Source organism: Somniosus microcephalus, chromosome 8 (assembly GCF_052327205.1).
Source record: "Somniosus microcephalus isolate GS21.2 chromosome 8, FLI_Smic_1.0, whole genome shotgun sequence".
NCBI lineage: Eukaryota > Metazoa > Chordata > Chondrichthyes > Squaliformes > Somniosidae > Somniosus > Somniosus microcephalus.
The window spans coordinates 65806961-65827545 of record NC_140994.1 but is presented as its reverse complement, the minus strand read 5'-3'; the positions used below and the strand labels follow the sequence as shown (position 1 = coordinate 65827545).

The window sequence follows — 20585 nt, the reverse complement described above, 5'->3', positions numbered from 1 at the left end:
TCATATTTCTGTACTCACTAGCACGTGGCACCAGGAGTAATCCAGAGATGGACCACGACCTCTGGCTGTTCACCCTCCCCCCTCAGAATGTCCTGCAGCCGCTCAGTGACATCCTTGACCCTGGCACCAAGGAGGCAACATACCATCCTGGAGTCATGTCTGTGGCTGCAGAAACGCCCGTCTGCTCCCCTAACTATCGAATCCCCTATGACTATTGCTCTTCCACTCTTATTCCTCCCTTCCTGTGCAGCTGAGCCACCCATGGTGCCATGGACTTGGCTCTGGCTGCACTCCCCAGAGGAACCATCGCCCCCACCATTATTCAGAGCTGAAAACCGTTTAGCGAGCGAGATGCACTCGGGATTCCTGCCCTACCTGCCTGGACCTCCTCCTTCTGTCTGGCGGTCACCCATTCCCTCTCTGCCTGCATGCATTTAAGCTGTGGGGTGACCACCTCCTGAAACCTGCTATCCATGAAGTTCTCAGCCTCGCGGATGCACTGCAGTGACTCCAGCCGCCGCTCAAGCTCCGAAACCCGGAGCTCGAGCTGCTGTAGCTGGCGACACTTCCCGCACACGTGGTTGTCCAGGCCACGAGAAATGTCCAGGACTTCCCACATGGCACAGGAAGTGCATTCCACGGGACTGAGCTGCCCTGCCATGCCTTTACTTTGTAGACTATTAACTAGAAACACTTACCAGCTACTCACCAATCAGCTCTTTCCCTTATACCGACGTCACTTTTTAATTCTGACGCCATTCTTTCAAATTCTGCCTTTGTTGAGTTGCTCCCGCTCAGGTCCGCTGCCTGCGCTCTCGGACCTTCCTCTGCCGTGCTGTTTATTTGCTCCGCTCTCACTCCCACTCGGGTCCACTGCCTCCGCTCTCGGGCCTTCCTCTCTCGCGCTGTTTATTTGCTCCGCCTCCGCTCTCGCTCCTTGTGACATCTGATGTGCAAACATCCCAATGGAAACTGTTCCCATTGGCAGAAGGGTCGAGTACCAGAGGACACAGATTTAAGGTGATTAGCAGAAAAACCAAAGGCAACATGAGGAAAAATATTTTACGCAGCTAGTGGTTATGATCTGGAATGCACTGCCTGAAAGGGTGGTGGAAGCAGATTTAATCGTGGCTTTCAAAAGAGAATTGGAGTACCTGAAGGAAAAAAATTTGCAGTGCTACGGGGAAAGGGCGGGGGAGTGGGATTAGCCGAAGTGCTCTTGCAGAGAGCCTGCACGGGCTCGACAGGCCAAATGGCCGCCTTCTGTGCTGTAACCATTCTATGATCTGCAAGAATAGTCAGCCATCTGTGAAGCAATGTCATTGAGAAGTGTGGCTCACCTCAGCTGTCAACTTCTATACCAAAAGGTCCTTGGGCACCTTCAAGAACATTGCAGGAATCAGCTGCCATGCCATCCAGTGTTACATTAACTAATTGAAGCAGTATTTTCACCATGCGTCTACCTACATACACTCTAGCTACAATCAGTAACAGTGAAGTCAGCTACAGTTTTGCCTCATTGTTCACTGACCCAAGCTGCAGGACATCATGGAGCCATTCATGGCCTTACCAACAATCGTATGCCCCTCTAGGAAGGACTATTATTCCACCAAATGGTGTCTGACCACTAGCAATAGTTTCCAGGGAATATTCACAATGCTTACATTCTGAGACAACAAAACATCACAGAGCCGAACCTACCTACAACACTAGCAAAAGGTGGTCAGCAATTTCCACACAGCCCAACCACCTTGCTTATTCATTCATTTGCATTTCTTTTCCACACAAGGGAACTGAAAAAAATTACCTGTTTCAATTTGCTCCCCGTATATGGCTTTCGTCAACAAGTTTAGACTGGTGCTTTAACATTCATGCATTCATTCATGACTCTTTGCCTTTTTCCATGTAGAAAAGAGACAATCTGTTCTGTTCTTGTATCCATCCTCTCCCTATCTGCCCTTTGCTGGTACATTACAGTTGTCATTGGCTTACCTTAGTACACTTCTTGAGGTAATGAAACTGTTATTGGACCTCCCTCCAGATTTGGACCATACGGCCCAGACCCGGACATCTTTGCACTCACTTCGTCAACAGGCCATGGTTGTTCCTACCACAACAGCGCCAGAAATGTTACTGCTTTGCCTGCTATAGAATTGATTGGCATTTCAGTGGCTTTTTCAATGAATTAGGCTTTGTGAAGTCACTGTTGAGATATAATTGCTACTTCACAGCTATGTTAATGATTTTCGATGTTATTTACACTAATGGCTGTTAACCCATTTGAAAAATGAGATATGAGCATTGTTACATGTTTGCTCAGTTTCTGGCACAATCTCTAGTGGAAGGATGAATCATGAAAATTGTCCATTTTAATTTGAGACTGTTTCATTTCAAAAAAGAAAGAGGGAGATTAATACTTTCCAAAAGTGGAAAATAAATCCCAAAATGTATAGGTCTAAAAGTGGAAAAATCATTGTTGATATTTACCGGCATATGTTTAAAAGCAAGAATTAACATGGTAACATTAAATAGCAATGGAAGGGCCGATTACTGATAGAGTTATTCCTTGGATGGAAAGTATTTGTTTTTAAAATGAATGCGCTATGTATTACTGACTGACTATCAGCAATTGGCTAGACAAACTACTGCTATTTTTAAGAGAAAATCTGATAGGAAGGTGAAAATAATAATAGCTGTATTCATTTCCTGAAGCAAAACATTTTTAGAAGAGTTCATTTCTGTTAACAGAATGCTCATGAGGTTCATATATCTGGACTCCAATTCCTATTCCCCCTTCCCCCACACTTCCCACCTGGGTGCTGGACAAGCGCAGCATACCCAAAGTGGGCTGCACCTGTCCTGACCTAGCCAAACCTGAATTTGGTGGGTCAGGTCATTTGAATGGCCCAGACGTACCTCTGGAAAAATATAAATGGATCTATTTCTTTCAGCTACCACATTCAAATAGGAACTGGTGTCATGCCAGAAGTGGAGAACTCCCAGGGATAGTGCTTTCAGGGCTTTACTCATGTACCATTGTTTTGGTCATGTGACCATCTTCGAGGCTACTGCATACAAGACCTTGTTCTGTACTACGCTGTTACCTCTGCAATAGTATTATTCTTTCATCTGAATTGGAAAAGGTTCATTTTGTGGATTTATTGGTTGGTTCTGCTAATTCAGGATGGTATCTTGTTTACAATCTGGGAAGAGTCTTATAATGAAAGTTTTTTAAATTTAACAAGTTACAAAGTTTTGTTATTACAAAGCTACAAATGCCATTTTGATCTGGCTAATGCTTGCTGTGCCTCACTATTGGCACAACAAGACCCACTTCAGCCAGTTTAATCTTTGTTGATTCTTCTTTGGTCTCTGGACATTACCAAGTCCTGGTTATAAAATATGCATATAGATCCTTCTCAATGGCCAACATACATGGCATCTTTCTTCACTGTCTTCCATTGCTGTCTAACTTTTCAAAGTGTGAGGCCTGCTGCTGACTCAGTACAAGGCTGGAACAACCAACATTTTGTGCTGGATCTTGGCCACATGGATGTTCAAGCTTGATTCCTCCAGATGTAGAGATACTTTGATTCCTAGTTCTGCAGTACATCAGCCAGTGATGGGTGGATATACACCCCTGATCTTTGCTTATCTCCCATTCGTGCAGAGTGAATGTCATAGGCTTGTCTGCTCAATACCTTGTCGGATGCAGAACATGGACAATAGGTAGAGAGGGGACCCTTAATTCAGAGGTGACTTATGTAATTTTTACGTGGAAGTATTTTTTTGTATGTCCTTCCCCTCACGTTTCTCGCTTTCTCTCTTGAAGGTGTTGACTCCTGCTGTGTTATTGTTTCACAGGGTCCAGGCCCACTCCATTACCTCATCCAAGTGCCATTCTTGTGCGATCCTGGGTAGTGTGTACCCAGAAATTGCTGTTTGTAATATTCGCAGAAGAACACTTAGCATAGTCACGTGACATCCCTCTGAATGCTATTTTAATGGAGCTGTTAACTTGTTTATTTTAAATGGTTAATGCCTCTGTTATAAAGCAGAAATGTGCTACTAATATCATCCACAGTCATTATTAGGTTTTTGTTCTCTAGCTTCAGTATTAACTAACCCCTCAAGAACTCATACCAGGAAAATCTTCTGACTCTTTTTCTGACAGACAGATTTGAGACAGCAACCCTCAGGGCTTTCAGATGTTGGCCTCACTCTTAGTAAGGCTGAGTTAGAGGGTTTGCAGCTATCTGTGGGGCCAATCCTGATGGCATCCTCCTTATAGTGTAAAGTGGCATATTTCCTATGCTGGTGTTAAAACCCAGTGGGATGCAAATGACACATTTCTGTCTCAGTAAGAGCCCATGAAGTTGCTCTTTCTGCTTAGTTCCTCCCTTTAGTGGAATGGCAGCTGGGGATCTCCCTTCTGGTGTCCCAGTTTATGAAAGATAAATGGGAGTCCTCTATTTTTGAGTACTTCCCCATTAGCTTTGAATTTTATTCTGAACAAAACTCTTGAACCTATCAATTTACATGATCTTAAGTTTATTTTGCTAAAGTCAGTAACTGTACTAATCCTTATTCTGGTGCAACATACCTTCAAGTTACATGCTTTGACCTTGAATGACATCTAGATGGTACAATCCTTAGACCTCCTGTCATCTTTTTTAATCAAAGATTATCTTTTCATTTATTGCAGGCAATCATGGTGATGTGTTTTTTAATCTGCAGCATTTTGCCATTTTCACTGAAGGCAGTTATTACTTGATTGATGTGCAGTGTCAGCTCCCTCTATAAGATAGTATGAAAGATTTTTGACAATTGTTACTTTTTTGGAAACGACGATTTGTAACGCACTTTTTAAATAAAGCTTAATAAATTAGATAATTGAGTTAATCCCCTTATGCTGCTCCTAGGCAGGACAGCACTACCATGGAAAGTTAGAATTCATGCATCTTGTGTAGAGATTCGTTCATGGGCCTTTCAAGGCCAACTTTAAGGCAATTTACACTGAACAGTTTTATTGACCTGAGAGGTCCGGATAATAAGCACTTGTTACCACAGTGTAGAAAGCTATCTGAAGACAAAAAAACAAAATCCCCATCTTCAATTTCTCTACTGCTTTAGTTCACTCCTATATGTATGTGGAAGTCAAACAAATGAGGAAGAATGCTATGTTACCTACCAAAGTTAAGGTCTTACTCCTTCCTTGACTGAAGTTGAACCTTCACATACAAAGCATTACACCTAGCCTGCCTTTCTCTTTCTACCCTGATGCTGCTTAGAGTTGATTATTTTTCATGTTTCATGATTCTCACTACATTTTGAGGAAATCAATGCTGCCACTTTTGGTCCAAAACGGTAAGTGTGTGATCCAGAATGAGGCTTTTATATATCACAGAGTAGGGAGAATCACCTGATTATCATGGCTGCACATGATGCAGAGGGTTTCTAGGTGTTTTTTTGTCACACTTGGAATGATTAAAAATATACTATTGTATCTGGAGATTTAACAACTTCTAAACAATAAGGAAGGCCATTACCTCCAGTAACGTAATGTAATGTGGAGAAATGTGAAGTTATCCACTTTGGTAAGAAAAATAGAAAAACAGAGTATTTTTTAAATGGTGAGAGATTGGAAACGTTGGTGTTCAGAGGGACCTGGGTGTCCTTGTACACGAATCACTGAAAGTTAACATGCAGGTACAGCAAGCAATTAGGAAAGCAAATGGTATGTTGGTCCTTATTACAAGAGGATTTGAGTATAAGTAAAGACGTCTTACTGCAATTATATAGGGCCCTGGTGAGACCACACCTGGAGTATTGTGTACAGTTTTGGTCTCCTTACCTAAGTAAGGATATACTTGCCATAGAGGGAGTGCAACAAAGGTTCACCAAACTGATTCCTGGGATGGGGGGGATTGTCCTATGAGGAGAGATTGAGTAGACTAGGCCTATATTCTCTAGAGTTTAGAAGAATAAGAGGTGATCTCATTGAAACATACAAAATTCTTACAGGACTTACAGGGTAGATGCAGGGAGGATGTTTCCCCTGGCAGGGGAGTTTAGAACCAGGGGTCACAGACTCAGAATAAGTGGTCAGCAGTTTAGGTTGAGATGAGGAGAAATGTCTTCACTCAGAGGGTGATGAACCTTTGGAATTCGGTACCCCAGAGTGCTGTGGAGGCTCAGTCGTTGAGTATATTCAAGACAGTGATCAATAGATTTTGAATATTAAGGGAATCAAGGGATATGGGGATAGTGCAGGAAAGTGGAGTTGAGGTAGAAGATCAGCCATGATCTTATTGAATAGCGGAGCAGGCTCGAAGGGCTAAATGGCCTACACCGGCTCCTATTTCTTATGTTCTTAATGTTATTTGGTATTATATCAGTAATCACTTACTACTTCTTTCTTGTGTTTTTCCAGTCTTATCCAATGGTACTACAGTATCGGCCAAGGATTGACTTTGGTTAGACCAGAGCAGCTGTTATCCACTATGGTGGATACTGCACTAAAGTTTACCCATCGACAGTTTGCACAATGAATGGATATATTGGACAATGGACAGAATCAGATTTTTCAGAACAGAAACAAAATTTGTATCTGTCTACCATTTTACAGATGCATTTATTTTTCCCAAGAACAAGCCCGATGCTATTCTGCTACTGGAGCCATGATACGTCTGTGTACATCAGTGTGATATTTGTGTTGAATACTGCAAAGAATCACCCACTATAGCCTGTGAGTTGATAGTCAGTGTTCACTGCCCATGTGTCTATAAGCCTATGTCCTGAAGTTATACATGTGCTTGTGCTAATGCTAAAACACATAGCAAAATGGCAAAACTTGTTCTACGTCCTTGAATAAATGTATGTTCCGGCTAACACATGCATTGACTTTGTTTGTTTATAGTAAGTTAATTGACCCTAAAGACTACAGTTTGAAGCTATAAAATGTTTTTGTTATATATCACTGATGTAATCATAAATAAGGAGGTGCATTTTTTGGGGGCAAATAATTGCAAAATTATCCTCTGCTATAAACAGGGATGGCCCTTTTTTCTAACAATTCTTTAGCTAGTAAACTGTTTTATAAACATAGAAAAGAGCAGTCTGAAGTAGAAAACAAAGCTCATCAAAAAGTGCTCTGTAATTGGCAGGCAGTAAGGACAACTTATCAAAAGTTCATTCCTAATATGGAGGAACATTGTAGCCTGATTCTTTCAAGCAAATGACCCCACTAAAAATAGTTACGCCTCAAGATCAAGTTCTACATGAAAAAAAAAATGTACACCAATTAAGATTGGGAAAAGTCTGAATTTGAATAAAAACAGAAAATGCTGGAAATACTCAGCAGATCAGGCAGCATCTGTGGTGGTTCCTTAACAAGTCAAATTTCAAAATGACCTCTACCCATAGATTATCTAGTTGAATTTGTGTGTGACATCTAATCCTTTTACCCAAACCTAAAAATGAGATTCTCACTGGTGAGTTTTGGAATCACCAGGACCTTCTGCTGTTTCTCAAAAATACTACATCGAATTAGTGGCTAAAATTGGGCATTGATTTGACAGTGAAAGATTGCTTAAACCAGCCCTCCTCCTTCTTTGTTGCTAAAATAAAATACAATCAACATTGATGAATACAGCGTTTTTAAAAATAGAATATCTTGCCCTGCACTGTTCACCTCCTTGACAATCAGATGTAATATTTACTTGGGAATATATGATTAAACAATATTATACAATAATTTGTATTATTCTTAAATAATTCATGCCCAACATTGGTTTAGGGAACCATAGTACATTTTAGGTATGAGCTCTGTGGGTTCAGCTTCACTGCCTGAATGTAAATTGAAAGTCAGTGATGCAACCTGTGAAAATGTACATTTATATTGCTAAACTAATGAATAAAATTGTGATTTTTGTAGTCAGCCTTCTAAGCTAGTGGGACCTGTGACACTGGTGATTTACCTCCCAGACACTCCTAAAAAAGTAGCTACTGAATATCGTTGTTGCTCCAGTCAATGAGTCTATAGGTTGAGTTGTCCAATAGTTAGGGCAGAATCTGCCTGACTTTACGCTCAGCCTTTGAAGTCTATTGTTTACACCAGTGCATGTTTTTATTTATTATCACAATTGTATATTCCATTGGACAATACAAAACTTCCGAAAACCAGCTATGGCATTTCATCATTGGTCGTAATAGTGAAGACACTGAAAATTATGCTTTTTTTGCTAATAATTTCTGATGTTCAGTTAAAAAGAGGATTTAGTTGACCTGAAATCCCAAAGATTACTGTTGGCCAAGGTGGTGGGCAAGCACTTCAACATGTTCATATGGCATTCTTTTGTCTGCTATTTTAATAGTTAACCAATTTAAAATAAGTGGAATGATGCCTGTGTAAAAGTAACTGATAAGTAATGTCATATAAATGTGTTCAGCATTCACCTGCTACTTTCAGCAACAGCAACTCGTTGGCTAAAATCTCTTTTTAGTAATCTATGATTAAAAGGACACAAGCAAGTATTTATCAGCCATGTAATGTAGTCAACATGGCATCTATCCATTGTGTTAACATGTTGCATTAGTTGTTGAACGGTTTGAACAGTGTTAATTCCTAAGGGTTTGCAACCTGTTAAAAACATTGTAATATCATCAAACCAGTGCAGTTCAGTGTCATTTTAATAGTATTACATTCTTTTTATGCCCCTTATAATAAAGTTTCCTGAACTTTCCAAATATTTTTGCAATGCACTCTAAACTACTACGCTGAAAAACTCCATTTAAAAAAGAATTTTGCTGTGGTTGTAAAATGAGTCCAAGAAACGTTTAGTTTTAAATGAATAATTAACTTGAAGGCCGTTACAAATGACTAAATCCTGCTATTAAAATGTAAATATTTTTGTAAACAAAACCAATTGTAAATGTTTGCAATACTGATGTTAATAGTATTTTATGTTTTGCAAAAAACTGTTTAGAGAAGCAGTTCTATTTTTTAATATGTATTTGCTGCAGACATGCATTCCTCTTTAACCATGTTCGGGTTTTAGTGAATGTTCTGTACATTTGCAATCACACTGGGCTGAGAAATGAATACTGTGTCTGAAAATTGTATCAATTGAAGCACAATTCACCCACTGTCTTGTAGTGATTTGCTAATTAAAAGAAGCAATAAAATGTACTAGTTATGAAAATGCTGTTGTAAAGGCTTAAGCCACAGTCCTGTCAGTGAACTATTGTGGATCTGGACTGACTTATTGTCCATTGTCATTAAATCAATGAGTTAAAAATTGAGGTTTTATTTAATTTTTACCATGCACTTTTGAGCATTTGACTGCAAAACACATTATCCTGCTTTTATGGAGTCATTGATGAGGCCACTTTTTGGAATGTTAAAAAATATTTGCACGACCTACTTCAAGAGGATAATGATATGTTGAAGAGAGTTCAGAGGATGATGCAAAAACTTGGGACTATGAGTCAGGAGGAAAGAGACAAACTTTGTTTCCAATGGATAAAAAAATGGGACCTATGATATCGGTTTTTAAATCGCTGTGCCTTTATTATTTTGCATAGTTCTTTTCCAGATAGGTCTATTTTTATAGATGTAAATAATAAATCTTTGTTACTTCCTTTGCTCCATCGTTTTCTGGTCTCCCTTAGCTGAGCAACTGCAAGTGACTAGGCAGGTGACCTGCTCTCAGGCCTCTGAACTGCCCTTCTTTCTGTAAGGAAGTACTTAGCTTCTGTTTACCTTATTAACTGTGCATACGGTACAATGGTTATTTAACAGCCAAAAACAAAATCACTTTTTTTCCAGGTCACTGAAAAATATTGTTGCATTTCACACTAGAGCTTTCTTAATACTATCGTGAAGGGGGAGGAGAATAAATTAACTCAAAACTGCAGCATTTAGAACACTCTCCTCCTTCCTGGTGACAGTTATATTTTCACTTGATACACCGAAGTGATTTTCAGTTACATCTAACAGGCCTGCCGATTGATCTCATTTAATAGCCCTTTTCTTCAGCCACGTAGAGGCCCATCAGTTAGCAAAACACCTTTGTTAAAGGGGAGAGTCACCTCTCTGATGTCACCTGCTGCATTCCTTCCCACAATGGAGTGACCTGGATCTGAAAATGTCTTCATAGGTTCCAAAGGATGGGTCCAGTTCAAACTGGTTACCAAGGTCAAGTCCACTACTAGACAGTAAAAAGAGCACTTGGCCTATTTTCTTGATAAAAGATACCATAAATAGTAAATAATTAACAAAAAAAAAAGCATATAAGACTAGCATATTTCTGGACACACACAGACTAATACACAGACCCTTACAAATTGGTAAGATTCAAGAAGCAGGGCTTCCAAATGGGCTTTTGGAATCCATATACTATTCTTCGAATGACTACATGTGCAAACCATTTCACATGTAACAGGAACATATACAGCACTATATCAATGTTTGCGTTTGAAGAACTGTGTCCAGGGCCCGTGTACTTCACTTGAGTGAATCCATATAGCAGTTGCCTTAAGCAGTGTAAATATTTTCCAATTTCAGCCCCATAGTAAACTGGAAGCAGTCCTAATATTCAAAGACACCTACTTTATCAAGATTAAGTTCCAGACAGAACAAGGAAAGGTGATTTTTCCAAACTATCTCAAAGACTATTTGCTTTATATCAGGTAAAGAATTTATGTCAGAAACCTGCGTAGAGGACCGGGAGTAATGGTTACCCTTATCATTCCTAATGGCAGGCTGTGACCGGCATTTTAAATTACTGGAACTATGAAGTACTTTCACTAACAGTGAGGAATGTGAGTGAGCTGGGCTTCACTCAGCCAATCTGTTAATTACAAATTTAGCATGCATCACAATATCGTAGAAGAGCATGTCTCTCAGCAAGGGATGTGTGCTACAAGGAGTGTGTTGCTGATGATATTCTAATGGTTGTTCCTCTTAAGTTTCCCTAGGTGTCCTTAAGGAACCATCAGCTGCAGGGCTGGAGGATGTTGAGCCTACCACCTCATAGCGCACAGGGGCATTCGTTCCACCTAGAGCAAGCACCAGTATAGGGATGTCCTCTCCAAGGGACTCAGATTTAGACCTAGAGCAGGGAACATTCACAACATGAATGAGGAGGAGTAACTTCAGATGATAGCACAGAAATCTGGCCAAAGGGCTGGCTCCAGGCCACCCTGAGCTTCTGAGTTATGGGATTGGTGCCATCTAGGCTCTGTATACAAAAGAATGCTGCTTTCTAAGCACCATCAATTCATGGATTTGTTTGAGAGTGGGGCACCCTGCCAAGGTGTGATGCCCATATGGAGAAGACAAACTCTTAATAGAGGTCCTAAATGCAGCTGTACATTCTCTCATTGAGATGCTGATGCTATAAAGATTTTGGGCTCCAGTGTCCTAAGTCAGTTTTGTCTGGATCCACCATGTTGGGAATCGTCCTGACAGTACGCTAGCACAGGGCTTCAATTACCTCATTACAGCCCTGCGGTCTGCCCCCACACTGACCAGAGGACATGCTGAGGGACTGCCCAGCAACAGAGGTATGGCAGGAGCATACACAGATGAGGGAGCTGTCTCAAGGTGACTCAACATCCACGCCACCTTGCCACCCACTCAAATGACCCATGCCAAGCCAAAAATAGGGCAGACCCAAGTAGTCATCATAGCATCAGGCATTATGCCAGTGGTTGCAGGGCCAGTAGAAGGAGGTGAAGGGCCACCTCCATCGCAGAAGCTATTCAGTGACATGCATCAGCCAGCCACCTCACTTCTATCTTCACTAGGGCAGCACCTAGGAGGAGCACTAGATTAGGTAATAGGATAATACTGACTATACAATGTCACAAAGGACACGCACTGGGGCAAAAGGCGTTGATTCACATCGCACCAAACATTGTTAGGCTAACAAATTATTTTCATTTCATTTCTGCTTTGTGCAGAGACTTAATTTATACTGGGGCAGATTTCTTTAACAGGAGATGAATAGATGGACATGCATTTTTCAGCTGGCCTCCCTTGGACGTCTGGAGTACTTCTTAGGTACCCCAGCTATATTAGGGGCCTTTGCCCTAACTTTAAATTTGTAGCCTTAATGAGCCTTGTGCACAGTGCATGTGCAAACTTGAGTACTACCAAGTCACTTTTAAAAACATTTGTCATGAAGTGGGCATTATATATTTTCCAGCCTTAGGGCCACATGCAGCCTTTGTTACTACAAGCACATTGATCTGCTATTTCAACAAGTAACGCTAGCACAAGATTCAAAAGCCATAGGGGTAGATTTTGCCGAACCTGTCGGGAAGAAGGCGGGACTTCCCCTTTCGGGTTTTTGACCCGCCTATTTCAACATCCGGCCAATCTGCGCGATTTTCCCTTGATTGACCTTGTTGAGCTCGCCCAGCTCAGCAGGCCAATTAAGGGCCACCCAGCAACAGGTGACGTCACAGACTGAAATTTCATCTGTCAAGAGTCCTTGACAGATGAAATATCAGCATTTGACAGCTGTTTGAAGCTGTGAAACACTGACAGTCTGAGTTCTGACATGAGTCATTCTGCACAGACTCAGTTAGAACTCACACCGGCACTCAAAGCTGAAGGCTGTCACTTTTGGCAGATCGCAGCCGTTCAGCTTTAAGTTCCGGCTGATTGATGCACTCCCGACGGCTACAGGAAGAAAGGCTGTGAAGGTAAGTACAGGTAAATAAAAGTTCTTTACACACTTTAGACACACCAAACACACTTACCTTTGCACTCATGCACCCATCACTCACCTGAGCGCCGACATCGTGACCCCTCCAACTCCTTCAACCAGACGGCCCGCCTGCTCTACCTGGCATGGTTTGGAGCCGTCGGGAAACCCACACGAAACCCCTCAAAATAGGGATTAGGCTAAAAACTGCCTGTTAACTACCTGTTAACAGGCAGTTAATTGGCACTAATCCCTTCCCACCTGGTTTCGGCGGGTCCCAGTGCGGGGTGGGTACCCGCCGCCCCTGAAACTTGGGTGGGGTTTTGGGCGAGATGGTGTCGGGACCCCCAAATTCGGGATTTCCCTCCCCCCCCCCCCAACACACCTGAAACCCCGCCTGACGGCTCCCCGAAAATCCAGCCCCTAGTGTCAGCTTGGCTCAGTGACAGTAGTTTTGTCTCTGAGCGAGAAAGTTGTGGGTTCAAGCCCCTCTGCAGGACTTGAGCACATAGTCTAAGCTGAGGGAGTGCTGCATTCTCATTTGGATGAAACAATAAATGAAGGCCCCATCTATCTTTTTAGATAGGTATAAAACATCCCATGACATTTTGCGAAGAAGTGCAAGGTGTTCTCCTGGTGTCTTGGTCAACATTCATTTCTCAATCAGCACCATCACAATTAGATTGTTTGGTCATTGTTGTTTGCTGGACCTTGCTGTGTGCAAAAAGGCTGCCGTGTTTGCCTATAAAACAGCAGTGACTACACTTAAAAAGCCAGTCTCCCATTCTCCACCATCCATATACTTCATTCAGCTCATCCAAAATCCTGCTGCCCATATCCTCTCCTGCAAAGTCCCAATCAGCCATCAGCCCTGTGCTCACTGACCTACATTGGCTTTCGATCTCCCAAAGCCTCAAAGTTAAAATTCTCATCTTCATGTTTAAATCCCTTCATAGCCTCACCGCACCTTATCTGTATAACCTTTCCCAGCCCTACTCTGAGAACTCTGCGTTCTTCTGATTCTGGTCTCTTATGTATCCCTGACTTCCTTCGCCCCATTATTGGCAGCTGTGCCTTTAGCCATCTAGGCCCTACGCTTGGGAATTCCCTCACTAAACCTCTCTGCCTCTCCAATTTGCTCTACTCCCTTAAGACCTTCCTTAAAACCCACCTTTGGCCAAGCTTTTAGTCACCTCATCTAATATCTCCTTTGGCTTGGCATCCATTTGTGTCTCATTCCACTTCTGTGAAGCACCTTGGGACATTTCCCTGTGTTAAAGATGCTATTTAAATGCAATTTGTTATTGTTGGTGTTGTTTTATGGATAAATAGTAATCGTGTATAAAAAAGGTGGGTACATTTAACTTGGTACTTCTGATGCCACTGAATTTCTTCTGTGCTGGCTCCCAAATTTGAGAGATGCGGGAGACTTCATTAACTCACTGTGCAACCTCCACTCATGCAGCTTGAACTGTGAAATAACAGAAGGGTAGCCTCCTGCTCCAAAAAAAACCCACCCTCCTTGGATGCACCTCCTGCAGCAGGACCCCCAATGATTCCACTGAAAAGGAGGGAGTCTTCCACACAGCCCTCATTGAAGACATTTTTAAAACAAAGAATATCTTGAATTCTTCTGTAGCCAGCCTAATTGAATTGAATGGAGCAGTCCACTCTTTAATGGTGAGCAATAGCCCTTTCAGACCTTCTGCCTCACCCAATTTTGCACTTCTCTGATAAATGCACTATACACCTGACAACCGGCACATGTTTTCCATGTACAGGGAATATATGGAAATTAAGAAGACCTTGCCATACAAAATTCGGTCAGCCCAACCCTCTGCTGGGGCACATAGCATGGGTGAGTGCAGCCCCATTTCACCAGTCTCCCAGAATTAGGCTTACACCTTCCTTTGAAACTGAGGTTTACTATAAGGGTGAGTCATTTACTTTTGATCGTTAGGACCATAAATTGAATTATATTTTGGAAATGATTGCCAGAATGTTCCAGAATCCTTCCAACCGATATTGATGTAGGTGTCTGAATATATTAATCGTAAATTACTGATGAGCAACTAAACTCGTTTCTGTAACTTAAAGAACAGCAAAAGTTAATATGGTAATAAGCCATTGATTTAGGAAATTTGATAATGACCCGATAATTCAGGGAAAAGTCTGAGTTCTTGAAGTTGCAAAATGTTTGTGCAAAAAAACAACTTTCCTACAAATATGTATCTTGGACTCGAGTAAATGAACCATAAAATCATCCCTGTAAATGAAATTCAAAACCTAGGCGTACTTTATATGGTTTACTGGTAGGAGTATTAATAGAATTTGGGTCCATTACTTGTGCAACGTACATTTTATGAAATGAAAAAGGGTGAATAGTTTATGAAACCAAGACAACAATTTGGATGGATAATTGTAATACAAGCCTCTCATTAACATGGCATGAATCCAGCAACTTCATTTTGAAATTGATTTCTCCAAGTCAGTATTCAAAAACACTGACAAAATACAAAAGAGGGAAAAGAAAACCATGCCATTAATTTCAAGGAAAAGAAAGAGACTTTTCTGGCTGGGATTTGGTATAATTCCAAACTATTATACAACTTGTCAGCACGACTTCTTTATGCTATACTTCTTGCCCATTTTGATGATTTATTAATCCTTTCAGATCACTGTCTATGAAATTTAGTTTTTATAAATATTAGCTCCTTTATTCATTATACTGTAGCAGTACCATCAAGTGTCCCTTACTTACCGGTCATAATTCCCTTTAACGATGTAGCCAGTGCGGGGCTTTCCTCCTTTGGGAACGCGGGCGAACACGATGATGCGGGTTAATGCAATGACGTCACGTCGCACATCACGTGACCGTCCCAAGCGCGGGCAAACGCGATGACATCATCGTGCAAGTCACGTGACTACCCAAGCGCGGGAAGAACGTGATGACGTCATCACGCAATCCACGGGACTGCCTACTCAGTCCTCGTGGTGACTCCGTCTGGTGAAGACCTATTTTATGGCTCTCCTGTAGTGAGCTCAGCAACCTGTTTGAATTCCTCTGTTCCTGCGTTAAAAACCTTTTTGATTGTTCTCCTGGAGTCGAACTTGATTATTAAGTAGGAATTCGTCCAATACCTACATCGGTGGCCACGAATACCTACAATTGGTGACCCTGTCTCTGTGAACGTTTTTCACGGAAGAAGCGCACAGCCTGAACCCCGTCTCTGTGAACGTTTTCACAGAAGCCGAACAACATCCGACGAACACCAACCGACGAACAACAACCGACGAACACCAATTTCTACAATTGGTGACCCACGACGTGAGGATGGGAGCTCATCAATACCTACAATCTACATTGGTGACCCCGTTTTTCGTGAACGTTATTCTCAAAAGCAGCGCAGCCGGACCCCGATTTTTCGTGAACGTTTTCCACGAGAAAAGCACGCATGGAAGCTACAGCCATTTCGCTCCGCTACCACAACACTGGGAGCAACAATCGCCCTCATGCTTTATAAAGGTAGAAGCCCCGTTCACCCTGTGCAACATCGATACGGCGCAGACCACGTACCTGGATACGGTCTCCGTTTTCGACAGCTCTACCGACTTTCGGAGCGTCAGCCTCTTCAACAACCCCACGGCAGAACAGCAAGTATAACACCCTCACAGCACGGGTACAGCACGTTTATGGACGGGTACAGCACGTTTATGGGCTCGCAGGATCGGAGCATGCCCCGGCGGAGAGGCCATGAGGACTCAGTCCTCGCAAACCACCCCTTGCAACCCACGAGGACTCGCCCCTCGCAATCCACGAGGATTCGCCCCTCGCAACCCACGAGGACTCCCCCCTCGCAACCCACGAGGACTCGCCCCTCGCAAACCACGTGGACCCATCCCCCACCGATGCCGCACCAGCCCGTCAGCCTGCTGGTCTGTCTTTTCTACCACACTTTTCGGTGCGACGGAGAAGTGTTGCCGCCCTCCCGGCAGTTTTTCCCCCTACCGAAATCAACAGCAACTGGAAGCATTGCCGCCCTCCCGGCAGTTTTTCCCCCTACCGAAATCAACAACAACTAGACGCGTTGCCGCCCTCCCGGCAGTTTTTCCCCCTACCGCAATCAACAACAACTAGAAGCGTTGCCGCCCTCTCTACAGTTTTCCCCTCAACAAAAGCAAACATCTACTGACGCTGCGACCATCGAGGACGGGTCCAATGGGCATCCCACGGCCGCGATCGGCCACGCTAAAATTGCTGTCATCACCGATCACTGATCAACACAGCAACGGTTCACTCTCTTCTGTGTTACCGTAGTAGCACTACGGCACGCACCATTCCGTGCGTTCCCGACTGCCGGAGAGTTCGCTAGCCTGTCGGCAAGTTCACCGACCTGCCCAGACCCACGTTTTTTTTCCTCCTGGATCACCCGTTCGGCGTTCCTGCAGATTTTGTCAGACTGTGGACCTTTTCCCAACAATAACAGAGCCATGGTCCACGCCTGCCCAACCTGCCAGTCACTATGACGCGGCCAGCTGTTTCGCCCCGGTGCCCGTTTCAAACCACGGGCTACAGAGGTCACATGCTTCCACGGTCCTTCACAGGGCTGAATACGTTTTATTCACCCTTACACGCATCGGGATCCGCTCAAGACCCCACCTACCGGACCACATTTTTCAACCTCGCCCGCCACGTCGAGACAGCACGACCACCCGCCTGACCATCAGCCACACATCGTCGTTCCGGCACACCTGGTACGATCATCCACCTGACCACCAGCCACCCATCGTCGTTACGCCAACCCAAGTACGACCGCCGCCAGACCGCCAACCACCCAGCAGTCTCCGTCTCGAGACTACAGGAGTCGTTCAGACAGGCTCGTCAGACCACCTCACCATTCGACGTCCATTAAAGCGAATTCTGGGGGGGCGCATGTAGCGGTACCACTGAGTGTCCCTTACTTACCAGACATAATTCCCTTTAACGATGTAGCCGGTGCAGGGCTTTCCTCCTTTGGGAGCGCGGGCGAACGCGATGACGTCACGTCGCACATCACGTGACCGTCCCAAGCGCGGGCAAACGCGATGACGTCACCACGCAAGTCACGTGCCTACCCAAGCATGGGAAGAATGCGATGATGTCATCACGCAATCCACGGGACTGCCTACTCAGTCCTTGTGGCGTCTCCGTCTGGTGAAGACCTATTTTATGACTCTCCTGTAGTGAGCTCAGCAACCTGTTTGAATTCCTCTGTTCCTGCATTAAAAACCTTTTTGACTGTTCTCCTGGAGTCGAACTCGATTATTAAGTAGGAATTTGTCCAATACCTACATCGGTGGCCACGAATACCTACAATACTTTGCATACTGTGGCCAGGTTAGCCTATTAAACTGATGCTGGAGCCTTTGAGACCACTCAGCTGGATTCATAAGATCACAAAATTGATGGAGATGAGGGAGCCATTCGGCCCATCTTAGCTCATCCACCCAGATTTTAAAAAACTTGCATTTCCCCTTAATGGGGTACCTATGAAAAACTGTTTCAAGGGCCCGCCACCAGACTGCTGTGGGTTTTATCCCTTCTTTTGTACTTTGTCAGTGTCTTTGAATGCTGATTAGAAGAGTCTGCAGAAGTTCAGAGGCCAAAAACATGAATGAACCTCCCTGGGGAATTTCGAGCACTCGGGACCCTCTGGCTAATGCTGCTCCTCTTTCTAATCCTCCTGCTACCTATAGAAGTCTTCTTCCTCCTTGATGTCGATGATGGCACTTTGTAAACAATGTTTTGTAGCACGCAATCACGATCCTTAAGACCCTATCAGGATTATATTGCAAGATCGATCCAGGCACCTGAAGCCTGCCTTCAACAAGCTAAAGGTTTGCTAAATTATTACACTGGAGCATGAATCTACATCATCATACTCGGCTCATGCTTTGGCAAACCGCACAGGAGTCATTAGCCATGGCTGCAGAGGATAGCCTTTAACTTCAGGAAGCCACCAGGCACTTGCCTTTACTGGTCAAAGCATGCTGACACAGTGAACTTCCTTAAAATGAAGGCACTGTGGCAATTCCCAGGGAAAAAAAGCATTCACTTACATAGTGTGACGTCGCTGATTGCAAATAAGCTGCATATTGAGAGAGTGAAATCCGTTTCTGTTGATGTAGGTCATAGTATTATACAAGGGAGCATGCATGACCATGCGGACGCAATCTATGGCTCCTTGCACCTTGGGGAATCCTGCCACTCTGTAAAATTGCAGTGGCCTATCATGCTGCCACATATTGTCCGTAGGGAAGGAGATGAAATTACTTGCTGTAGCAAACAATTCGCCTGTCAGTTACTTGATGCATTTATGCACAGCTGATTGACAAACGTTAGTGATGTCCCCAGTGGCAACCTGGAATGAACCCCAGCACAAAAATTATGGGCGGTTGTGACAGCCACAGCCAGATTGATGCTGGTAGCAGAGGAGAGTCGTGGGCCTGCTAAAATATGGTGAATAACACAGTGATAGTTCCTTTGTAAAACAAAGCCTCCACAGGCACTGCTCACCTGACGGATGCAGGGATGTGCTCTTCTGCCTGTATATTCTGGTATTGTTTTTATGGGGGAAAAATTCAGTTGTTTGCTCCTCCCGTTAGCGCCTTAAGAGGGCGCTAATGGGGCGCAAAGCAACTAGTGCCCGGGCGCGGTGATGTTTGCGCCGCTCACGAAATTAACTAGACATTTTGCGGTGGCGCTAAACACTACCACCACGATTTCCTGCGCCAGCAGATCGTGACGTCAGTCGAGTGCGCAACGCCCCGGTAGCGCCCCAGACCGGATATTGAGTGACGCCCCCTGCCTTACCGCCTGCCGCTAGCAACGACAGGTTGAGGGAAGCATTTTGCAGTCAGGAAGGGACTGGGGGAGCGCTATTTAAAGGCGACCGCTTCCTGCCTTTTTTTGTTGGTGATATTTTTGCACCTCGCATTCTGAGAGAGAGAGAGAGAGACTTCTGGAGAGATTCAACGCTGTGTGAAGCAGCTTTGGGTACTGAGCAGTGTAGTGTATGTAACCTGTACTACCTTAAGAGGATACCTTAAGGTGATGGACTACTTTTTAACGGCTCCTGTACATTGTAGTACCGGTGGTGACCACACCGGTATATAAACCCTGCGGAGCAAAGTGTACCTCAGTTCCGCCCTGACCCTCAATCACTAAAGACCTGTTTACTTACTTCTGTAGTCTGTGTCCTGTTATTCAGTATAACTGCACTTGTAAACACAGACTCAACAAGCAGCACTTTGCAGGTTCATTTTGATTTGCCCTTCCTTGCTTCGCCAGCGCTCTGAGGTAGCGCCTCACTCCTCGGCCTTTGCGCCTTAAGACAGGTGTGAAGCACCTGACTTAGCGCTCCAATCACCTCCAGGGGCGATAAAAGCCAAGTTTGCCATCAGAGGCGATAATTAGCGCCAGGCACTAAACTTTGCGCACGGCCGATAATGGTGCCCCAAATGGGGCGATACTGAATTTTTCCCCCTATATCTTCACACTGTTCCCTTGGAGAATGGTATAAAGTAGGGAAAGGATTTGCAGATTGATTAGCAGTCTGACAGGCCTTGGTGTTGAACTTGACCCCGAGATGAGCTTCCGACTACATATCCTCACCATCACCAAGACCGCCTACTTCCACCTCCGTAACATTGCCCAACTCCGTCCTTGCCTCAGCTCATCTGCTGCTGAAACCCTCATCCATTCCTTTGTTACCGCTGGACTTGACTATTCCAACACGCTCCAGGCCGGCCTCCCATCTTCCACCCTCCATAAACTTGAGCTCATCTAAAACTCTGCTGCTCGAATCCTAACTCGCACCAAGTCCCATT

The 20585-nt window shown here is 43.9% G+C and overlaps 1 protein-coding gene across 1 annotated transcript in view; it reads left to right on the top strand.

Moving 5' to 3' along the window:
• Positions 1-6657, top strand: part of pcgf5b (polycomb group ring finger 5b) — a 67155-nt gene extending 60498 nt beyond the window's left edge. The window contains exon 8 of the mRNA XM_085996138.1: positions 6434-6657. Within this exon, the coding sequence (XP_085852264.1) occupies positions 6434-6481 (48 nt within the window). The 3' untranslated portion in view covers positions 6482-6657. The remainder of the gene's footprint in view (positions 1-6433) is intronic.
• Positions 6658-20585: the final 13928 nt, after the last annotated feature.